The sequence below is a fragment of the Cyclopterus lumpus genome, chromosome 15, assembly GCF_009769545.1.
Source record: "Cyclopterus lumpus isolate fCycLum1 chromosome 15, fCycLum1.pri, whole genome shotgun sequence".
Lineage (NCBI taxonomy): Eukaryota > Metazoa > Chordata > Actinopteri > Perciformes > Cyclopteridae > Cyclopterus > Cyclopterus lumpus.
In genome coordinates, this window is record NC_046980.1 from 587,362 (window position 1) to 607,758 (window position 20,397).

Sequence of the window (20,397 nt, forward strand, 5' to 3'; positions counted from 1 at the left end):
TCTAGGGTCTCTCTAGCAGCTAAGGTCTCTCTCTCGCAGGTTTCTAGGGTCTCTCTCTAGCAGCTAGGGTCTCTTTCTAGCGGGTTTCTATGGTCTCTCTCTAGCAGCTAGGGTCTCTTTCTAGGGTCTCTCTAGCAGCTAGGGTCTCTTTCTAGCAGGTTTCTAGGGTCTCTTTAGCAGCTAGGGTCTCTCTCTAGCAGGTCTCTAGGGTCTCTCTCTAGCAGGTCTCTAGGGTTTCTCTCTAGCAGGTCTCTAGGGTCTCTCTCTAGCAGGTTTCTACGGTCTCTCTCTAGTAGGTCTCTAGGGTCTCTCTCTAGCAGGTCTCTCTCTAGCAGGTTTCTAGGGTCTCTCTCTAGCAGCTAGGGTCTCTCTCTAGCAGGTCTCTCAGAATGCAGCGGAAAGGCTGAGGGGTTTCTAGTAGCTTTTAGGACTTGGACCTTTAACCCTTAGACTTCAGTAGACATGGGGAAGGGGTCTCACTGCGAGCGCCAGCTGCTGGACGTGAGCGGCGGTGGAGAACTCCTGCATGCAGGACAGGACGGCTTTGACTCCGCCCTCGGTAGCGAAGGAAACCCTCCACTCGTACTTCAGCATGAGGAGGCGAGTGAGTCTCAGCGTGCCGATCACCAGGTCTTTGGAGGACGAGGCCAGCAGCTCCACCAGCAGCTTCAGCACCTTGTCCCTGACGGAGGACAGACCGTTTCAGAAATGTGCTTCATGAAATGTAATAATAAGCCGAGAGCGCGTTAGTTAAAACTAATATCTATTTTATATTCATGTAAAACACCTGGATTCATTCTAGTTCATCACCAACACTACACCTAGATTACACCTGAGCGTTAATATTTACCTTCAGCGAGTACTCATGTTCACTGAGCAGAGCCTGAACACATCATAAGAACTTATCAGGATTAATAACGGTCCTATACGCCAAAGAGAAATGGTCTATTTTCTGGAACACACGACTTCCCAGGAGACTTGAACCACCCTCCGGCGCCGTGTATGTCCTGGAGCGTGATGGTTCCTCACCGGATGGTCTGGGCAGAATCGCTCCTCATGGAGTTCTTCTCCTGGGCTCCCATCTCCTGTACCAGCCTGGTGAGGAAGAGGACAGTGGCCAACTGCTGATCTGGGTCTGAGCCCGACCCCGCCTTCTTCAGAATGTCCACCACCTCCCCCAGCTTCTCCAGCACCGTCTTCTTGCCCTGGACCCGCGGGTTGTTGAACACTAAGGGAGGACAGGACAGCAAGTCCACAGACGGTCCCGACAACCACAATTCATGGACGTAGCTAATCGAAGTCTCCTACCTTTCATCTTGTCCTCCAGGTCCTCGGGGTATTTGCTGTCGTCCTCTGAAAGAAGCTCGTTCTCCGTCTCCGGGCTGCCGCAGCCGGCGTCAGCGGGCGGTTCCTTCTTTGCTTTTTTGGAGACGGAACCCATCGCTGAGGAAGAGGCCGATGACGAAGAGGATGAGTTCTGTCCTCCTTCTCCTCCCAGGCTGGACGAACCCAGAGAGCTTTCAGCTGGAAACAAAACAGACTCATGGACGCTGCTTTATATAGAAACATAGACGTCTCTTTGTGTCACTGCTTTAAATAGAAACACAGACGTCTCTTTGTGTCACTGCTTTATATAGAAACATAGACGTCTCTTTGTGTCACTGCTTTATATAGAAACATAGACGTCTCTTTGTGTCACTGCTTTATATAGAAACATAGACGTCTCTTTGTGTCACTGCTTTATATAGAAACATAGACGTCTCTTTGTGTCCTCACTGCTTTAAATAGAAACATAGACGTCTCTTTGTGTCACTGCTTTAAATAGAAACATAGACGTCTCTTTGTGTCCTCACGGCTTTAAATAGAAACATAGACGTCTCTTTGTGTCACTGCTTTAAATAGAAACATAGACGTCTCTTTGTGTCACTGCTTTATATAGAAACATAGACGTCTCTTTGTGTCCTCACGGCTTTAAATAGAAACATAGACGTCTCTTTGTGTCACTGCTTTATATAGAAACATAGACGTCTCTTTGTGTCACTGCTTTATATAGAAACATAGACGTCTCTTTGTGTCCTCACTGCTTTATATAGAAACATAGACGTCTCCTTGTGTCACTGCTTTATATAGAAACATAGACGTCTCTTTGTGTCACTGCTTTATATAGAAACATAGACGTCTCTTTGTGTCACTGCTTTATATAGAAACATAGACGTCTCTTTGTGTCACTGCTTTATATAGAAACATAGACGTCTCTTTGTGTCCTCACTGCTTTAAATAGAAACATAGACGTCTCTTTGTGTCACTGCTTTAAATAGAAACATAGACGTCTCTTTGTGTCACTGCTTTAAATAGAAACATAGACGTCTCTTTGTGTCCTCACGGCTTTAAATAGAAACATAGACGTCTCTTTGTGTCACTGCTTTAAATAGAAACATAGACGTCTCTTTGTGTCACTGCTTTATATAGAAACATAGACGTCTCTTTGTGTCACTGCTTTAAATAGAAACATAGACGTCTCTTTGTGTCACTGCTTTATATAGAAACATAGACGTCTCCTTGTGTCACTGCTTTATATAGAAACACAGACGTCTCTTTGTGTCCTCACTGCTTTATATAGAAACATAGACGTCTCTTTGTGTCCTCACTGCTTTATATAGAAACATAGACGTCTCTTTGTGTCACTGCTTTATATAGAAACATAGACGTCTCTTTGTGTCCTCACTGCTTTATATAGAAACATAGACGTCTCTTTGTGTCACTGCTTTAAATAGAAACACAGACGTCTCTTTGTGTCACTGCTTTATATAGAAACACAGACGTCTCTTTGTGTCACTGCTTTATATAGAAACATAGACGTCTCTTTGTGTCACTGCTTTATATAGAAACATAGACGTCTCTTTGTGTCACTGCTTTATATAGAAACATAGACGTCTCTTTGTGTCACTGCTTTATATAGAAACATAGACGTCTCTTTGTGTCCTCACGGCTTTAAATAGAAACATAGACGTCTCTTTGTGTCACTGCTTTAAATAGAAACACAGACGTCTCTTTGTGTCACTGCTTTATATAGAAACACAGACGTCTCTTTGTGTCACTGCTTTATATAGAAACATAGACGTCTCTTTGTGTCACTGCTTTATATAGAAACATAGACGTCTCTTTGTGTCACTGCTTTATATAGAAACATAGACGTCTCTTTGTGTCCTCACGGCTTTAAATAGAAACATAGACGTCTCTTTGTGTCACTGCTTTAAATAGAAACATAGACGTCTCTTTGTGTCACTGCTTTATATAGAAACATAGACGTCTCCTTGTGTCACTGCTTTATATAGAAACATAGACGTCTCTTTGTGTCCTCACTGCTTTATATAGAAACATAGACGTCTCTTTGTGTCACTGCTTTATATAGAAACATAGACGTCTCTTTGTGTCACTGCTTTATATAGAAACATAGACGTCTCTTTGTGTCCTCACTGCTTTATATAGAAACATAGACGTCTCTTTGTGTCACTGCTTTATATAGAAACACAGACGTCTCTTTGTGTCCTCACTGCTTTATATAGAAACATAGACGTCTCTTTGTGTCACTGCTTTATATAGAAACATAGACGTCTCTTTGTGTCCTCACTGCTTTATATAGAAACATAGACGTCTCTTTGTGTCACTGCTTTAAATAGAAACACAGACGTCTCTTTGTGTCACTGCTTTATATAGAAACACAGACGTCTCTTTGTGTCACTGCTTTATATAGAAACATAGACGTCTCTTTGTGTCACTGCTTTATATAGAAACATAGACGTCTCTTTGTGTCACTGCTTTATATAGAAACATAGACGTCTCTTTGTGTCACTGCTTTATATAGAAACATAGACGTCTCTTTGTGTCCTCACGGCTTTAAATAGAAACATAGACGTCTCTTTGTGTCACTGCTTTAAATAGAAACACAGACGTCTCTTTGTGTCACTGCTTTATATAGAAACACAGACGTCTCTTTGTGTCACTGCTTTATATAGAAACACAGACGTCTCTTTGTGTCACTGCTTTATATAGAAACATAGACGTCTCTTTGTGTCACTGCTTTATATAGAAACATAGACGTCTCTTTGTGTCACTGCTTTATATAGAAACATAGACGTCTCTTTGTGTCCTCACGGCTTTAAATAGAAACATAGACGTCTCTTTGTGTCACTGCTTTAAATAGAAACATAGACGTCTCTTTGTGTCACTGCTTTATATAGAAACATAGACGTCTCCTTGTGTCACTGCTTTATATAGAAACATAGACGTCTCTTTGTGTCCTCACTGCTTTATATAGAAACATAGACGTCTCTTTGTGTCACTGCTTTATATAGAAACATAGACGTCTCTTTGTGTCACTGCTTTATATAGAAACATAGACGTCTCTTTGTGTCCTCACTGCTTTATATAGAAACATAGACGTCTCTTTGTGTCACTGCTTTATATAGAAACACAGACGTCTCTTGTGTCCTCACTGCTTTATATAGAAACATAGACGTCTCTTTGTGTCACTGCTTTATATAGAAACATAGACGTCTCTTTGTGTCACTGCTTTATATAGAAACATAGACGTCTCTTTGTGTCACTGCTTTATATAGAAACATAGACGTCTCTTTGTGTCACTGCTTTATATAGAAACATAGACGTCTCTTTGTGTCACTGCTTTATATAGAAACATAGACGTCTCTTTGTGTCACTGCTTTATATAGAAACATAGACGTCTCTTTGTGTCACTGCTTTATATAGAAACATAGACGTCTCTTTGTGTCACTGCTTTATATAGAAACATAGACGTCTCTTTGTGTCACTGCTTTATATAGAAACATAGACGTCTCTTTGTGTCACTGCTTTATATAGAAACATAGACGTCTCTTTGTGTCACTGCTTTATATAGAAACATAGACGTCTCTTTGTGTCACTGCTTTATATAGAAACATAGACGTCTCTTTTGTGTCCTCACTGCTTTATATAGAAACATAGACGTCTCTTTGTGTCACTGCTTTATATAGAAACATAGACGTCTCTTTGTGTCACTGCTTTATATAGAAACATAGACGTCTCTTTGTGTCACTGCTTTATATAGAAACATAGACGTCTCTTTGTGTCACTGCTTTATATAGAAACATAGACGTCTCTTTGTGTCACTGCTTTATATAGAAACATAGACGTCTCTTTGTGTCACTGCTTTATATAGAAACATAGACGTCTCTTTGTGTCACTGCTTTATATAGAAACATAGACGTCTCTTTGTGTCCTCACTGCTTTATATAGAAACATAGACGTCTCTTTGTGTCACTGCTTTATATAGAAACATAGACGTCTCTTTGTGTCCTCACTGCTTTATATAGAAACATAGACGTCTCTTTGTGTCACTGCTTTATATAGAAACATAGACGTCTCTTTGTGTCACTGCTTTATATAGAAACATAGACGTCTCTTTGTGTCACTGCTTTATATAGAAACATAGACGTCTCTTTGTGTCACTGCTTTATATAGAAACATAGACGTCTCTTTGTGTCACTGCTTTATATAGAAACATAGACGTCTCTTTGTGTCACTGCTTTATATAGAAACACTAGACGTCTCTTTGTGTCACTGCTTTATATAGAAACATAGACGTCTCTTTGTGTCCTCACTGCTTTATATAGAAACATAGACGTCTCTTTGTGTCACTGCTTTATATAGAAACATAGACGTCTCTTTGTGTCACTGCTTTATATAGAAACATAGACGTCTCTTTGTGTCACTGCTTTATATAGAAACATAGACGTCTCTTTGTGTCACTGCTTTATATAGAAACATAGACGTCTCTTTGTGTCACTGCTTTATATAGAAACATAGACGTCTCTTTGTGTCACTGCTTTATATAGAAACATAGACGTCTCTTTGTGTCCTCACTGCTTTATATAGAAACATAGACGTCTCCTTGTGTCACTGCTTTATATAGAAACATAGACGTCTCTTTGTGTCACTGCTTTATATAGAAACATAGACGTCTCTTTGTGTCACTGCTTTATATAGAAACATAGACGTCTCTTTGTGTCCTCACTGCTTTATATAGAAACATAGACGTCTCCTTGTGTCACTGCTTTATATAGAAACATAGACGTCTCCTTGTGTCACTGCTTTATATAGAAACATAGACGTCTCTTTGTGTCCTCACTGCTTTATATAGAAACATAGACGTCTCCTTGTGTCACAGCTTTAAATAGAAACATAGACGTCTCTTTGTGTCCTCACTGCTTTATATAGAAACATAGACGTCTCTTTGTGTCACTGCTTTATATAGAAACATCGACGTCTCCTTGTGTCACAGCTTTATATAGAAACATAGACGTCTCTTTGTGTCACTGCTTTATATAGAAACATAGACGTCTCTTTGTGTCCTCACTGCTTTATATAGAAACATAGACGTCTCTTTGTGTCACTGCTTTATATAGAAACATAGACGTCTCTTTGTGTCACTGCTTTATATAGAAACATAGACGTCTCTTTGTGTCACTGCTTTATATAGAAACATAGACGTCTCTTTGTGTCACTGCTTTATATAGAAACATAGACGTCTCTTTGTGTCACTGCTTTATATAGAAACATAGACGTCTCCTTGTGTCACTGCTTTATATAGAAACATAGACGTCTCTTTGTGTCCTCACTGCTTTATATAGAAACATAGACGTCTCTTTGTGTCACTGCTTTATATAGAAACATAGACGTCTCCTTGTGTCACTGCTTTATATAGAAACATAGACGTCTCTTTGTGTCCTCACTGCTTTATATAGAAACATAGACGTCTCCTTGTGTCCTCACTGCTTTATATAGAAACATAGACGTCTCTTTGTGTCCTCACTGCTTTATATAGAAACATCGACGTCTCTTTGTGTCACTGCTTTATATAGAAACATAGACGTCTCTTTGTGTCACTGCTTTATATAGAAACATAGACGTCTCTTTGTGTCACTGCTTTATATAGAAACATAGACGTCTCTTTGTGTCACTGCTTTATATAGAAACATAGACGTCTCTTTGTGTCACTGCTTTATATAGAAACATAGACGTCTCTTTGTGTCACTGCTTTATATAGAAACATAGACGTCTCTTTGTGTCACTGCTTTATATAGAAACATAGACGTCTCCTTGTGTCACTGCTTTATATAGAAACATAGACGTCTCTTTGTGTCACTGCTTTATATAGAAACATAGACGTCTCTTTGTGTCCTCACTGCTTTATATAGAAACATAGACGTCTCTTTGTGTCCTCACTGCTTTATATAGAAACATAGACGTCTCTTTGTGTCCTCACTGCTTTATATAGAAACATAGACGTCTCTTTGTGTCACTGCTTTATATAGAAACATAGACGTCTCTTTGTGTCCTCACTGCTTTATATAGAAACATAGACGTCTCTTTGTGTCACTGATTTATATAGAAACATAGACGTCTCTTTGTGTCACTGCTTTATATAGAAACATAGACGTCTCTTTGTGTCCTCACTGCTTTATATAGAAACATAGACGTCTCTTTGTGTCACTGCTTTATATAGAAACATAGACGTCTCTTTGTGTCACTGCTTTATATAGAAACATAGACGTCTCTTTGTGTCACTGCTTTATATAGAAACATAGACGTCTCTTTGTGTCACTGCTTTATACAGAAACATAGACGTCTCTTTGTGTCCTCACTGCTTTATATAGAAACATAGACGTCTCTTTGTGTCACTGCTTTATATAGAAACATAGACGTCTCCTTGTGTCACTGCTTTATATAGAAACATAGACGTCTCTTTGTGTCCTCACTGCTTTATATAGAAACATAGACGTCTCTTTGTGTCACTGCTTTATATAGAAACATAGACGTCTCCTTGTGTCACTGCTTTATATAGAAACATAGACGTCTCTTTGTGTCACTGCTTTATATAGAAACATAGACGTCTCTTTGTGTCCTCACTGCTTTATATAGAAACATAGACGTCTCTTTGTGTCACTGCTTTATATAGAAACATAGACGTCTCTTTGTGTCCTCACTGCTTTATATAGAAACATAGACGTCTCCTTGTGTCCTCACCCAGCAGCTCTTCATCCTCCAGACTCCCTCCTCCTCTTCTCAGGTAGTGTTTGGAGAAGGTGTGAGAACAAAGCAGGTCGTTCAGACACGACGACGGCAGCTTCTGCTTCAGGTAGTGAAGCAGCTTCTTAGTCACGTCTCCAGGGACCGACAGACCAATCAGAGACGAATCGTCCAGCTCCACCTCCTTCAGGACAGGCAGACAGTGTTTTATAAACAGGTGAGAGACTTTTTACAGTGAATTTCACTTGTTATTTATTTTCCTGAATACTTAATGATCTACACGGGACTCTAAAACAAAGACGAAAGCCTGAGTTTCCCAGCATGCTCCTTGGCATCTGTGTTCCTCACCTGGTCATCGAGGCTTTGAAGCAGGACGCCGTTGACGTCCTGCTGCTGTTTGAGCTCCAGCTTCTTGATGAAGAAGAGGATCTCCCACCACTCGGCCCGACTCAGAGCCGGCGTCTCCAGGTTCAGACCTTCGGACAGGTAGGGCAAGGAGTAGAGACCACCGGGGGGCTTGGAAAAGAACGTCTGACTCACTGGGAGAGCAGAACAAGAAACCTGTTCACTTCCTGAAGTCACAGAGCCAGGTTGAAACTTCAGGTGGGATAGGATCTTACCAGCTGTGAGTTTGAGAGTCTCCGTCAGGGTGGACGCCTTCTCCTGCGTCTCCTTCTCAGCCTGACTGCTGTTGCCGCCGCCCTGGATCTCCACCATTTGCCAGTGGACCCAGTAGGTCCTGGACAGGGAGTTCCAGTACACCTGAACACAGACATGGGTCAGGGTCTGGAGAGAGTCTCATGGCTCCGATACGATCCAAAAGTAAAACACACATTCTGTTAGTACGATCCTCTCATCTCCATAACAAATTCAAGGTTATTATGGTCTGTATAAGAATCACGGGAACAGAACCAGGTTATTATGGTCTGTATGGTAATGGAACTGATTTTCTAGTCTTCCGACCACTCAAGGCAATATAACACTACATGACATTATTCACCTATTCATACACTGATGATGCAGGTGCGACCGTCAGCAGTAACTAACATTCACACACCGTAGAGACATTTGGGGTGAAGTTTTGCCCAAGGACACATCAACATGGACTAGCGGAGCCGGGGATCGAACCGCCGGTCATCTGATTGAAGGGCGAGCCCGCTTACAACTGACCATTACCTCATAACTTTTGAGTTTATACTCCCGGAGTGTACACCGTTAGTCAAAAGTTTCTACACCAGATGTCTAACTGACAGTGCTGTAGCTACATTTAAAGAAGAGATTCCTTCTGCATTTGATTCAATACCACGTCTCAATGTGACGGAGGACTCCTGTGCTAACTTTAGTCCGTCCCAGATTGATCATATTGTCGATAGTGCTACAGGCTCACAGAGAATGACACTAGACTCGATAGCCCCTCTGAAGAAGACAGTGAGGCAAAGGAGGTTTGCTCCCTGGTAGAACCCTCAGACCCGCGACCTAAAGCAAACTTCACGAAAGCTTGAAAGCATATGGCGTTCCACCAATCTGGAAGAATCACGCTTAGTTTGGAGAGATAGTCTTAAAACATATAAAAAGGCTCTCCGTAATGCCAGAGCAGCCTATTACTCATCATTAATAGAGAAAAATAAGAACAACCCCAGGGTTCTCTTTAGCACTGTAGCCAGGCTGACAGAGAGTCACAGCTCTGTGGAGCCGTGCATTCCTATAGACCTCAGTAGTAATGACTTCATGAACTTCTTCAATGAAAAGATTTGAACTATTAGAGGCAAGATTGATGATCTCTTGCCCTCAACTACTGCCGATCTGTCATCAAGAGGAGTGGCCTTGGAAACGGCTGTATGCCCTGGTGTATATTTGGATAGCTTTTCTCCCATTAACCTAGACCAATTGTCCTCAACGGTTTCTACTTCTAAACCGTCTACCTGTCTCTTAGACCCCATCCCAACGAGGCTGATTAAAGACGTGTTGCCTTTAATTGGCACCTCTCTGCTGGATATTGTTAATGTGTCTTTGCTAACAGGCCATGTACCACATTCCTTCAAAGTAGCTGTAATTAAACCTCTCCTGAAGAAGACCACTCTTAATCCAGAGGTGTTGGCTAACTACAGACCGATCTCTAACCTTCCCTTCCTCTCTAAGATCCTTGAGAAAGTAGTCGCAAATCAGTTGTGTGACTTTCTACATCAGAATAGTTTATTTGAGGAGTTTCAGTCAGGATTTAGAAAACAGCACAGAGACAGACCTCCTAATGCACCAGATAAAGGACTCATCTCTGTACTGGTCTTGTTAGACCTTAGTGCTGATAAAGGACTCATCTCTGTACTGGTCTTGTTAGACCTTAGTGCTGATAAAGGACTCATCTCTGTACTGGTCTTGTTAGACCTTAGTGCTGATAAAGGACTCATCTCTGTACTGGTCTTGTTAGACCTTAGTGCTGATAAAGGACTCATCTCCGTGCTGGTCTTGTTAGACCTTAGTGCTGATAAAGGACTCATCTCTGTACTGGTCTTGTTAGACCTTAGTGCTGATAAAGGACTCATCTCTGTACTGGTCTTGTTAGACCTTAGTGCTGATAAAGGACTCATCTCTGTACTGGTATTATTAGACCTTAGTGCTGATAAAGGACTCATCTCCGTACTGGTATTATTAGACCTTAGTGCTGCGTTCGACACCATTGATCATGACATCCTATTACAGAGACTGGATCAGTCGATTGGCATTTCAGGTACCGCACTAAGTTGGTTTAAATCCTATTTATCAGATCAATCTCAATTTGTATGTTGTAGTTGATCCAGAATGCTGCAGCTCGTGGACTCACAAAAACTAAGAAAAGAGATCACATGACTCCTGTATTAGCTGCTCTGCACTGGCTCCCTGTAAAATCAAGAATCACATTTAAAATTCTTCTCCTCACCTACAAAGCCTTGATTGGTGATGCACCATCATATCTTAAGGAGCTTGTAGTACCATATTGCCCCACTAGAGAGCTGCGCTCACTAAATGTGGGGCTACTTGTGGTTCCTAGAGTCCTAAAAAGTAGGATGGGAGCCAGAGCCTTCAGTTATCAAGCTCCTCTTTTATGGAACCAGCTTCCACTTTCAGTCCTGGAGGCAGACACAGTCACCTCATTTAAGAATAGACTTAAGACTTTCCTCTTTAATAGTGCTTATAGTTAGGGCTGAATCAGGTTTGCCCTGGTCCAGCCCCTTGATATGCTGCTATAGGCTTATAGGCTGCTGGGGGATGTTTTAGGATACACTGAGCACCTATCTCCTCTTCTCTCTCTCCTTATGGATGAATTTACATCTCTCCATTGCACCTTATTAACTCTGCTTCCTCCCCGGAGTCTTTGTGACTTGGACCTGGAGGTGTCTGGAGCTGGTCCTGGGTCCAGTCCCTTTGCCCCTTCTAGCTTGCCATCTATCTATCCACACACACACACACATTTATTTATTTAGTCTAACAGTTTCCTCACCTGAACAGGTGGCGAGCCATCGTTGCTGTAGCGAAACTCTCCTTCGTCACCGGCGCTGACCTCCTCGTAGTCCTCCAGCATACGAACCATCATGCCGCTCTTCAGGTTGTCCTGGACGTACTCCACGTAGGCCGAGCGGCTGGCGAAGTCGGAGCGCATTTTGTATCCATTTCCTGTCTTCTTCTTTGGTGCCGTGGCGGCGACGGCGGCGGCTGCGGAGGCGACAGGAACGGCTACTGTGAAGGTGTTGGTCAGGATGACGGGGGAGGCGCAGAAACGAGGCTGGAAAATGGACCTGAGGACGGGGCGATGCGCTTCCTCCCCCGGCTCCTCCCTGCAGGCCCTGCCTCCTCCCGGGCTGTGGGCGGAGCCATCCGGGGACTGGCGGTTCCGGTCCCAGCCCATCACACGGACCAGCTCTGAGATGAGGTTGGCCATGGCCATGGTGAAGTCGAACTCTCGCTGGAGGCGGAGTTGATCAGTTTGGTGGGCGGTACTGGAGGAGGAGGCGGGAGAGGGGCTGGTGTCCTGTCTGTCAGAGTTTGGCTCCACCCCCGCCGTGTTGAGCTTGTCCATCAGCGACGTCACGCACAGGTAACGCTTCACCAGAGAGAAGAGCAGCTTCCCAGGAATCTGAGCCCAGACGGGACAAAAACCAGAACAATAATCATATTAATAATTATAACACAATATTAACAATAGGAACAATATTCATAATAATCTTTACTCATCATTTTAATCATAACAATATGAATAACAATAATCATAATAATAACACATTCAAGGAATAATTTGTATAATAATACATTTTAAAATAATGATCGGCTCATGGGGAAAGTGGTCGTCCCGTAACCACACGGTCTCCGGTTCGATCCCCGCTCTCCCCAGAGTTCCTTGAGCAAGGCACTGAACCCCCAGTTGCTCCTTAATAACTAAGGATGGTCAATGCAGAGAAGAAGTTACCCACGGGGTCAATAAAGTGTACAATCATATTTTTCTAATAAATATAACACATCACATTACAAACCTTTAAACAAAGAAATCAAAAGTTTGCTAAGGAACATTATTATTGACTATATAATGAATGAAGAACGTACAGGTGGACCTTACCTGCGGCAGGTGGATCCCTTCAAAGGAGATGCCGTGCTCCTCAGAGGACGTGGTCTCAGCAAACAGCTCCAGCAGAGTGTAGCGGTTATCAAAGTCCATGTGCTGCTCGATGCCGTCCTGCTGGCTGAGGGACAGGAGGACGTACGCCCGGCTTCCTGTGGAGGACAGTCAGAGACAAGAGGACACAGAGTCAGAGACAAGAGGACACAGAGTCAGAGAGACAAGAGGACACAGAGTCAGAGACAAGAGGACACAGAGTCAGAGACAAGAGGACACAGAGTCAGAGAGACAAGAGGACACAGAGTCAGAGACAAGAGGACACAGAGTCAGAGACAAGAGGACAGAGTCAGAGACAAGAGGACACAGAGTCAGAGACAAGAGGACATAGAGTCAGAGAGACAAGAGGACACAGAGTCAGAGACAAGAGGACAGAGTCAGAGACAAGAGGACACAGAGTCAGAGAGACAAGAAGACACAGAGTCAGAGAGACAAGAGGACACAGAGTCAGAGAGACAAGAGGACACAGAGTCAGAGAGACAAGAGGACACAGAGTCAGAGACAAGAGGACACAGAGTCAGAGAGACAAGAAGACACAGAGTCAGAGACAAGAGGACACAGAGTCAGAGACAAGAGGACACAGAGTCAGAGAGACAAGAAGACACAGAGTCAGAGACAAGAGGACACAGAGTCAGAGAGACAAGAGGACACAGAGTCAGAGACAAGAGGACAGAGTCAGAGACAAGAGGACACAGAGTCAGAGACAAGAGGACATAGAGTCAGAAACAAGAGGACACAGAGTCAGAGACAAGAGGACAGAGTCAGAGACAAGAGGACACAGAGTCAGAGACAAGAGGACATAGAGTCAGAAACAAGAGGACACAGAGTCAGAAACAAGAGGACACAGAGTCAGAGACAAGAGGACACAGAATCAGAGACAAGAGGACATAGAGTCAGAGAGACAAGAAGACACAGAGTCAGAGAGACAAGAGGACACAGAGTCAGAGACAAGAGGACACAGAGTCAGAGAGACAAGAGGACACAGAGTCAGAGAGACAAGAGGACACAGAGTCAGAGAGACAAGAGGACACAGAGTCAGAGACAAGAGGACACAGAGTCAGAAACAAGAGGACACAGAGTCAGAGACAAGAGGACACAGAGTCAGAGACAAGAGGACACAGAGTCAGAGAGACAAGAGGACACAGAGTCAGAGACAAGAGGACACAGAGTCAGAGACAAGAGGACACAGAGTCAGAAACAAGAGGACATAGAGTCAGAGAGACAAGAGGACACAGAGTCAGAGACAAGAGGACACAGAGTCAGAGACAAGAGGACACAGAATCAGAGACAAGAGGACATAGAGTCAGAGAGACAAGAAGACACAGAGTCAGAGAGACAAGAGGACACAGAGTCAGAGACAAGAGGACACAGAGTCAGAGAGACAAGAGGACACAGAGTCAGAGAGACAAGAGGACACAGAGTCAGAGACAAGAGGACACAGAGTCAGAGAGACAAGAGGACACAGAGTCAGAGAGACAAGAGGACACAGAGTCAGAGAGACAAGAGGACACAGAGTCAGAGAGACAAGAGGACACAGAGTCAGAGAGACAAGAGGACACGGAGTCAGAAACAAGAGGACATAGAGTCAGAGAGACAAGAGGACACAGAGTCAGAGACAAGAGGACACAGAGTCAGAGACAAGAGGACACAGAATCAGAGACAAGAGGACATAGAGTCAGAGACAAGAGGACACAGAGTCAGAGAGACAAGAGGACACAGAGTCAGAGAGACAAGAGGACACAGAGTCAGAGAGACAAGAGGACATAGAGTCAGAGAGACACGAGGACACAGAGTCAGAGAGACAAGAGGACACAGAGTCAGAGACAAGAGGACACAGAGTTAGAGACAAGAGGACACAGAGTCAGAGAGACAAGAGGACACAGAGTCAGAGAGACAAGAGGACACAGAGTCAGAGACAAGAGGACACAGAGTCAGAGACAAGAGGACACAGAGTCAGAGACAAGAGGACACAGAGTCAGAGAGACAAGAAGACACAGAGTCAGAGACAAGAGGACACAGAGTCAGAGACAAGAGGACATAGAGTCAGAGAGACAAGAGGACACAGAGTCAGAGAGACAAGAGGACACAGAGTCAGAGACAAGAGGACATAGAGTCAGAGAGACAAGAGGACACAGAGTCAGAGACAAGAGGACATAGAGTCAGAGAGACAAGAGGACACAGAGTCAGAGACAAGAGGACACAGAGTCAGAGAGACAATAGGACACAGAGTCAGAGACAAGAGGACATAGAGTCAGAGAGACAAGAGGACACAGAGTCAGAGACAAGAGGACACAGAGTCAGAGACAAGAGGACATAGAGTCAGAGAGACAAGAGGACACAGAGTCAGAGAGACAAGAGGACACAGAGTCAGAGAGACAAGAGGACACAGAGTCAGAGAGACAAGAGGACACAGAGTCAGAGACAAGAGGACACAGAGTCAGAGACAAGAGGACACAGAGTCAGAGAGACAAGAGGACACAGAGTCAGAGACAAGAGGACATAGAGTCAGAGAGACAAGAGGACACAGAGTCAGAGAGACAAGAGGACACAGAGTCAGAGAGACAAGAGGACACAGAGTCAGAGAGACAAGAGGACACAGAGTCAGAGACAAGAGGACACAGAGTCAGAGAGACAAGAGGACACAGAGTCAGAGACAAGAGGACACAGAGTCAGAGACAAGAGGACACAGAGTCAGAGAGACAAGAGGACACAGAGTCAGAGACAAGAGGACACAGAGTCAGAGACAAGAGGACACAGAGTCAGAGACAAGAGGACATAGAGTCAGAGAGACAAGAGGACACAGAGTCAGAGAGACAAGAGGACACAGAGTCAGAGAGACAAGAGGACACAGAGTCAGAGAGACAAGAGGACACAGAGTCAGAGACAAGAGGACACAGAGTCAGAGACAAGAGGACACAGAGTCAGAGACAAGAGGACACAGAGTCAGAGAGACAAGAGGACACAGAGTCAGAGAGACAAGAGGACACAGAGTCAGAGACAAGAGGACACAGAGTCAGAGAGACAAGAGGACACAGAGTCAGAGACAAGAGGACACAGAGTCAGAGACAAGAGGACACAGAGTCAGAGAGACAAGAGGACACAGAGTCAGAGACAAGAGGACACAGAGTCAGAGAGACAAGAGGACACAGAGTCAGAGACAAGAGGACATAGAGTCAGAGAGACAAGAGGACACAGAGTCAGAGACAAGAGGACATAGAGTCAGAGAGACAAGAGGACACAGAGTCAGAGAGACAAGAGGACACAGAGTCAGAGAGACAAGAGGACACAGAGTCAGAGACAAGAGGACATAGAGTCAGAGAGACAAGAGGACACAGAGTCAGAGACAAGAGGACACAGAGTCAGAGACAAGAGGACATAGAGTCAGAGAGACAAGAGGACACCGAGTCAGAGAGACAAGAGGACACAGAGTCAGAGAGACAAGAGGACACAGAGTCAGAGAGACAAGAGGACACAGAGTCAGAGACAAGAGGACACAGAGTCAGAGACAAGAGGACACAGAGTCAGAGACAAGAGGACACAGAGTCAGAGAGACAAGAGGACACAGAGTCAGAGAGACAAGAGGACACAGAGTCAGAGACAAGAGGACATAGAGTCAGAGAGACAAGAGGACACAGAGTCAGAGAGACAAGAGGACACAGAGTCAGAGAGACAAGAGGACACAGAGTCAGAGACAAGAGGACACAGAGTTAGAGAGACAAGAGGACACAGAGTCAGAGAGACAAGAAGACACAGAGTCAGAGACAAGAGGACACAGAGTCAGAGAGACAAGAGGACACAGAGTCAGAGACAAGAGGACACAGAGTCAGAGACAAGAGGACACAGAGTCAGAGAGACAAGAGGACACAGAGTCAGAGACAAGAGGACATAGAGTCAGAGACAAGAGGACATAGAGTCAGAGAGACAAGAAGACACAGAGTCAGAGAGACAAGAAGACACAGAGTCAGAGACAAGAGGACACAGAGTCAGAGACAAGAGGACACAGAGTCAGAGAGACAAGAGGACACAGAGTCAGAGAGACAAGAGGACACAGAGTCAGAGACAAGAGGACACAGAGTCAGAGAGACAAGAGGACACAGAGTCAGAGACAAGAGGACACAGAGTCAGAGAGACAAGAGGACACAGAGTCAGAGACAAGAGGACATAGAGTCAGAGAGACAAGAAGACACAGAGTCAGAGACAAGAGGACACAGAGTCAGAGACAAGAGGACACAGAGTCAGAGAGACAAGAGGACACAGAGTCAGAGACAAGAGGACATAGAGTCAGAGACAAGAGGACATAGAGTCAGAGAGACAAGAAGACACAGAGTCAGAGACAAGAGGACATAGAGTCAGAGAGACAAGAAGACACAGAGTCAGAGAGACAAGAGGACACAGAGTCAGAGACAAGAGGACACAGAGTCAGAGAGACAAGAGGACACAGAGTCAGAGACAAGAGGACACAGAGTCAGAGACAAGAGGACATAGAGTCAGAGAGACAAGAGGACACAGAGTCAGAGACAAGAGGACACAGAGTCAGAGAGACAAGAGGACACAGAGTCAGAGACAAGAGGACACAGAGTCAGAGACAAGAGGACATAGAGTCAGAGAGACAAGAGGACATAGAGTCAGAGACAAGAGGACATAGAGTCAGAGAGACAAGAGGACACAGAGTCAGAGACAAGAGGACACAGAGTCAGAGACAAGAGGACATAGAGTCAGAGACAAGAGGACACAGAGTCAGAGAGACAAGAGGACACAGAGTCAGAGACAAGAGGACACAGAGTCAGAGAGACAAGAGGACACAGAGTCAACTGTTGCTGTCGTTATAATAACTAGTAGTTTGATATGTTTGTGACACGTAGACCAGATCTAGGATGACTCGGCACCTGAAGAGCTGCTTCAAAAGAGATCTGACAGCAGCATCTGTGTCTAACAGAGGATCGAACACAGTACCAGACCAGGAGACAACAAAGCTGTATTCAATCTGTTGATCGAGCGTCCGCGTGACCTCGTCAGACACCTGCCGGCCAATCAGAGAGCAGCTTGAGGTTACCTGCGTCGTGTGAGGCGAGCGCTCGCAGCATCTTGCCGGCACTGCGGCGGGTCTGCGTCTCCTTGTTGCACAGCAGCTCCATCAGCAGGTTGAGGGCGCCGGTCTCCTTGAAGACGCCGACCAGCGACCCGATGCCGGCGTAGGCGCTGAGCACGTGGATGGTATGCGTGATGCTGATGGAGAAGTCGCTTTTCTTGGCCATCTGCTTTCTGGCTCGACGCACCAGGTTCTTCACGTCCTCCTTCATGTCCGACAGCTCCACCTCGTCGAAGGTGACGTCCACGGGAAACTCGGTGGCGCTCCCGTTGGAGGCCTCGCCGTCCGGCGCCTCCTGCGCGTCCGCTTTCCTCTTGCCCAGCAGGCCGGGGCAGTTGGCGTACACGTCCTCAGTGGACATCCACATCAGGATGTTCTCCAGCTTGCTCTCTCCTGACGTGGAGCCGCCGGACCCGTCCGACCCGGAGCCGCCGCCTGCCTCGTCGGCTCCGCCGACGGAGCCGTCGTCGATGGTGACGAGGCACCAGCGAATCAGGTACTCCGTCTGTCCGTCATGGTTGCGGCGCTGGCGGATCAGCTCCTCTGGATACGCCTGCAGCCTCGGGCCCAGCTGGACCAGCAGGTTCCCATTGCGGCTTTCGCCCACCATGGTCACTGAGGACACACACGCCATTATTAGAGGTCAATAAACAACACAAGCCTTCTTCATGGTCTGCACCGTCATCTTTAATATTTAACCATCTCACTCCTGGTTAAACTTCACACACATTCAGAAACCTCCAGATGTATGGTGTGACACACACAGACACAGACACACAGACACACACACACAGACACAGACACACAGACACACACACACACACACAGACACACAGACACAGACACACACACACACACAGACACACAGACACACACACACACACACACAGACACACAGACACACAGACACACAGACACACACACACACACACAGACACACAGACACACAGACACAGACACACAGACACACACACACACACACACACACACACACAGACACACAATGTTCATGGCCGCCTGAAGAGGCAATGCCTCCAGACAACGTTCAGCGGGTTAACCGCATATCTGCGCGGTTCAGAGTGCAGTCTGGTGAGGGGCGGAGGAGGAGCGGGGCCCCGCTGACACACACCCACCCGCCCGGGTCAGCCAGGGAGGCCGCCCCGCTGACACACACCCACCCGCCCGGGTCAGCCAGGGAGGCCGCCCCGCTGACACACACCCACCCGCCCGGGTCAGCCAGGGAGGCCGCCCCGCTGACACACACCCACCCGCCCGGGTCAGCCAGGGAGGCCGCCCCGCTGACACACACCCACCCGCCCGGGTCAGCCAGGGAGGCCGCCCCGCTGACACACACCCACCCGCCCGGGTCAGCCAGGGAGGCGGCCCCGCTGACACACACCCACCCGCCCGGGTCAGCCAGGGAGGCCGCCCCGCTGACACACACCCGGGCCCCGAACAGCCGCTCAGGTGAGCTTACCTGGCGCGTCACAGACGTCCCCCCGGTCTCGGTGTTCCCCCTCGCGCTGCTTTCTCTTCCGCCCCAACGTGCTGCTGTGTGTTTGGTGCACCGGAGCTCCGCTGCGCTGTGTGGCAGTCAGGGTTAGCAGCTCTTCTTCTTCTTCTTCTTCTTCTTCTACGGCTACTTCCTCCTCCCCCTCCTCTTCTTCTTCTTATTTTTAGGCTTTATGGCGCAAGGCATCCACCCAAAGGTGCATTACCGCCACCTGCTGTATGGCGTGTGAGTTATCGAACCCTTTAAATCCATCTTCTCACCTCCACCCTGCTCTCTCTATACAATGCAGCTCTTGATAATAATAGTAAATCTATTACACATGGTTATTAATATTAATTAGTTGGACTGCTTCACCCCAATCCAATCTTTCTTCAACTTATTATTCTTCCACTATTTCTTCTGTACGTATTTCAAACATTCACTAGTCCTTCATATGCGGTCATATTTCTAATTTTTCAAATGTTCATATTTTAAATCTTTTCATGTTTTTTATTTTAAATGGGATCACAATAGAGACAGTCTTAAACTTTAAAAACGTTATAAGATGTTCATACTTTCAACTAAAGACACCATTAACATTTTTAAATGTTGACAGAACCTTCAGCTATTACTTCTGATATGTTTTATCTTTTCACATCTTCAAATAATTAATTTCTTTATGGAATAAAAAATGAATGGGATCCAATGGAGGAAAACTTAAAATCCGCTTAAACTTTTTCAACTTTAAAACCGTCCAATGTCTGCATACTTTCAGCTAAATACACCATTTAACTTTTAAAATGTTGACAAAATCGTTAGCTAGGTTAGACCATGTCCTGGGTGTGAGGTTAGACCATGTCCTGGGTGTGAGGTTAGACCATGTCCTGGGTGTGAGGTTAGACCATGTCCTGGATGTGAGGTTAGACCATGTCCTGGGTGTGAGGTTAGACCATGTCCTGGTGTGAGGTTAGACCATGTCCTGGGTGTGAGGTTAGACCATGTCCTGGGTGTGAGGTTAGACCATGTCCTGGGTGTGAGGTTAGACCATGTCCTGGGTGTGAGGTTAGACCATGTCCTGGGTGTGAGGTT

The 20,397-nt window shown here is 45.5% G+C and overlaps 1 protein-coding gene across 2 annotated transcripts in view; it reads right to left on the minus strand.

The window, feature by feature from the left end:
- Positions 1-19,460, minus strand: part of LOC117743818 (cullin-9) — a 41,783-nt gene extending 22,323 nt beyond the window's left edge. Inside the window, exons 1-10 of one of the 2 annotated variants that reach the window (XM_034551694.1) lie at positions 19,294-19,460; positions 17,781-18,431; positions 12,671-12,825; positions 11,561-12,193; positions 8,706-8,847; positions 8,434-8,624; positions 8,083-8,269; positions 1,309-1,524; positions 1,030-1,228; positions 481-682 (exon numbers count right to left, since the gene is read on the minus strand). In XM_034551694.1, the coding sequence (XP_034407585.1) occupies positions 481-682; positions 1,030-1,228; positions 1,309-1,524; positions 8,083-8,269; positions 8,434-8,624; positions 8,706-8,847; positions 11,561-12,193; positions 12,671-12,825; positions 17,781-18,426 (2,571 nt within the window). In that variant the 5' untranslated portion in view covers positions 18,427-18,431; positions 19,294-19,460. The remainder of the gene's footprint in view (positions 1-480; positions 683-1,029; positions 1,229-1,308; positions 1,525-8,082; positions 8,270-8,433; positions 8,625-8,705; positions 8,848-11,560; positions 12,194-12,670; positions 12,826-17,780; positions 18,432-19,293) is intronic. The other variant, XM_034551693.1, reaches the window with a different exon arrangement.
- Between the last annotated feature and the right edge of the window lie 937 nt (positions 19,461-20,397).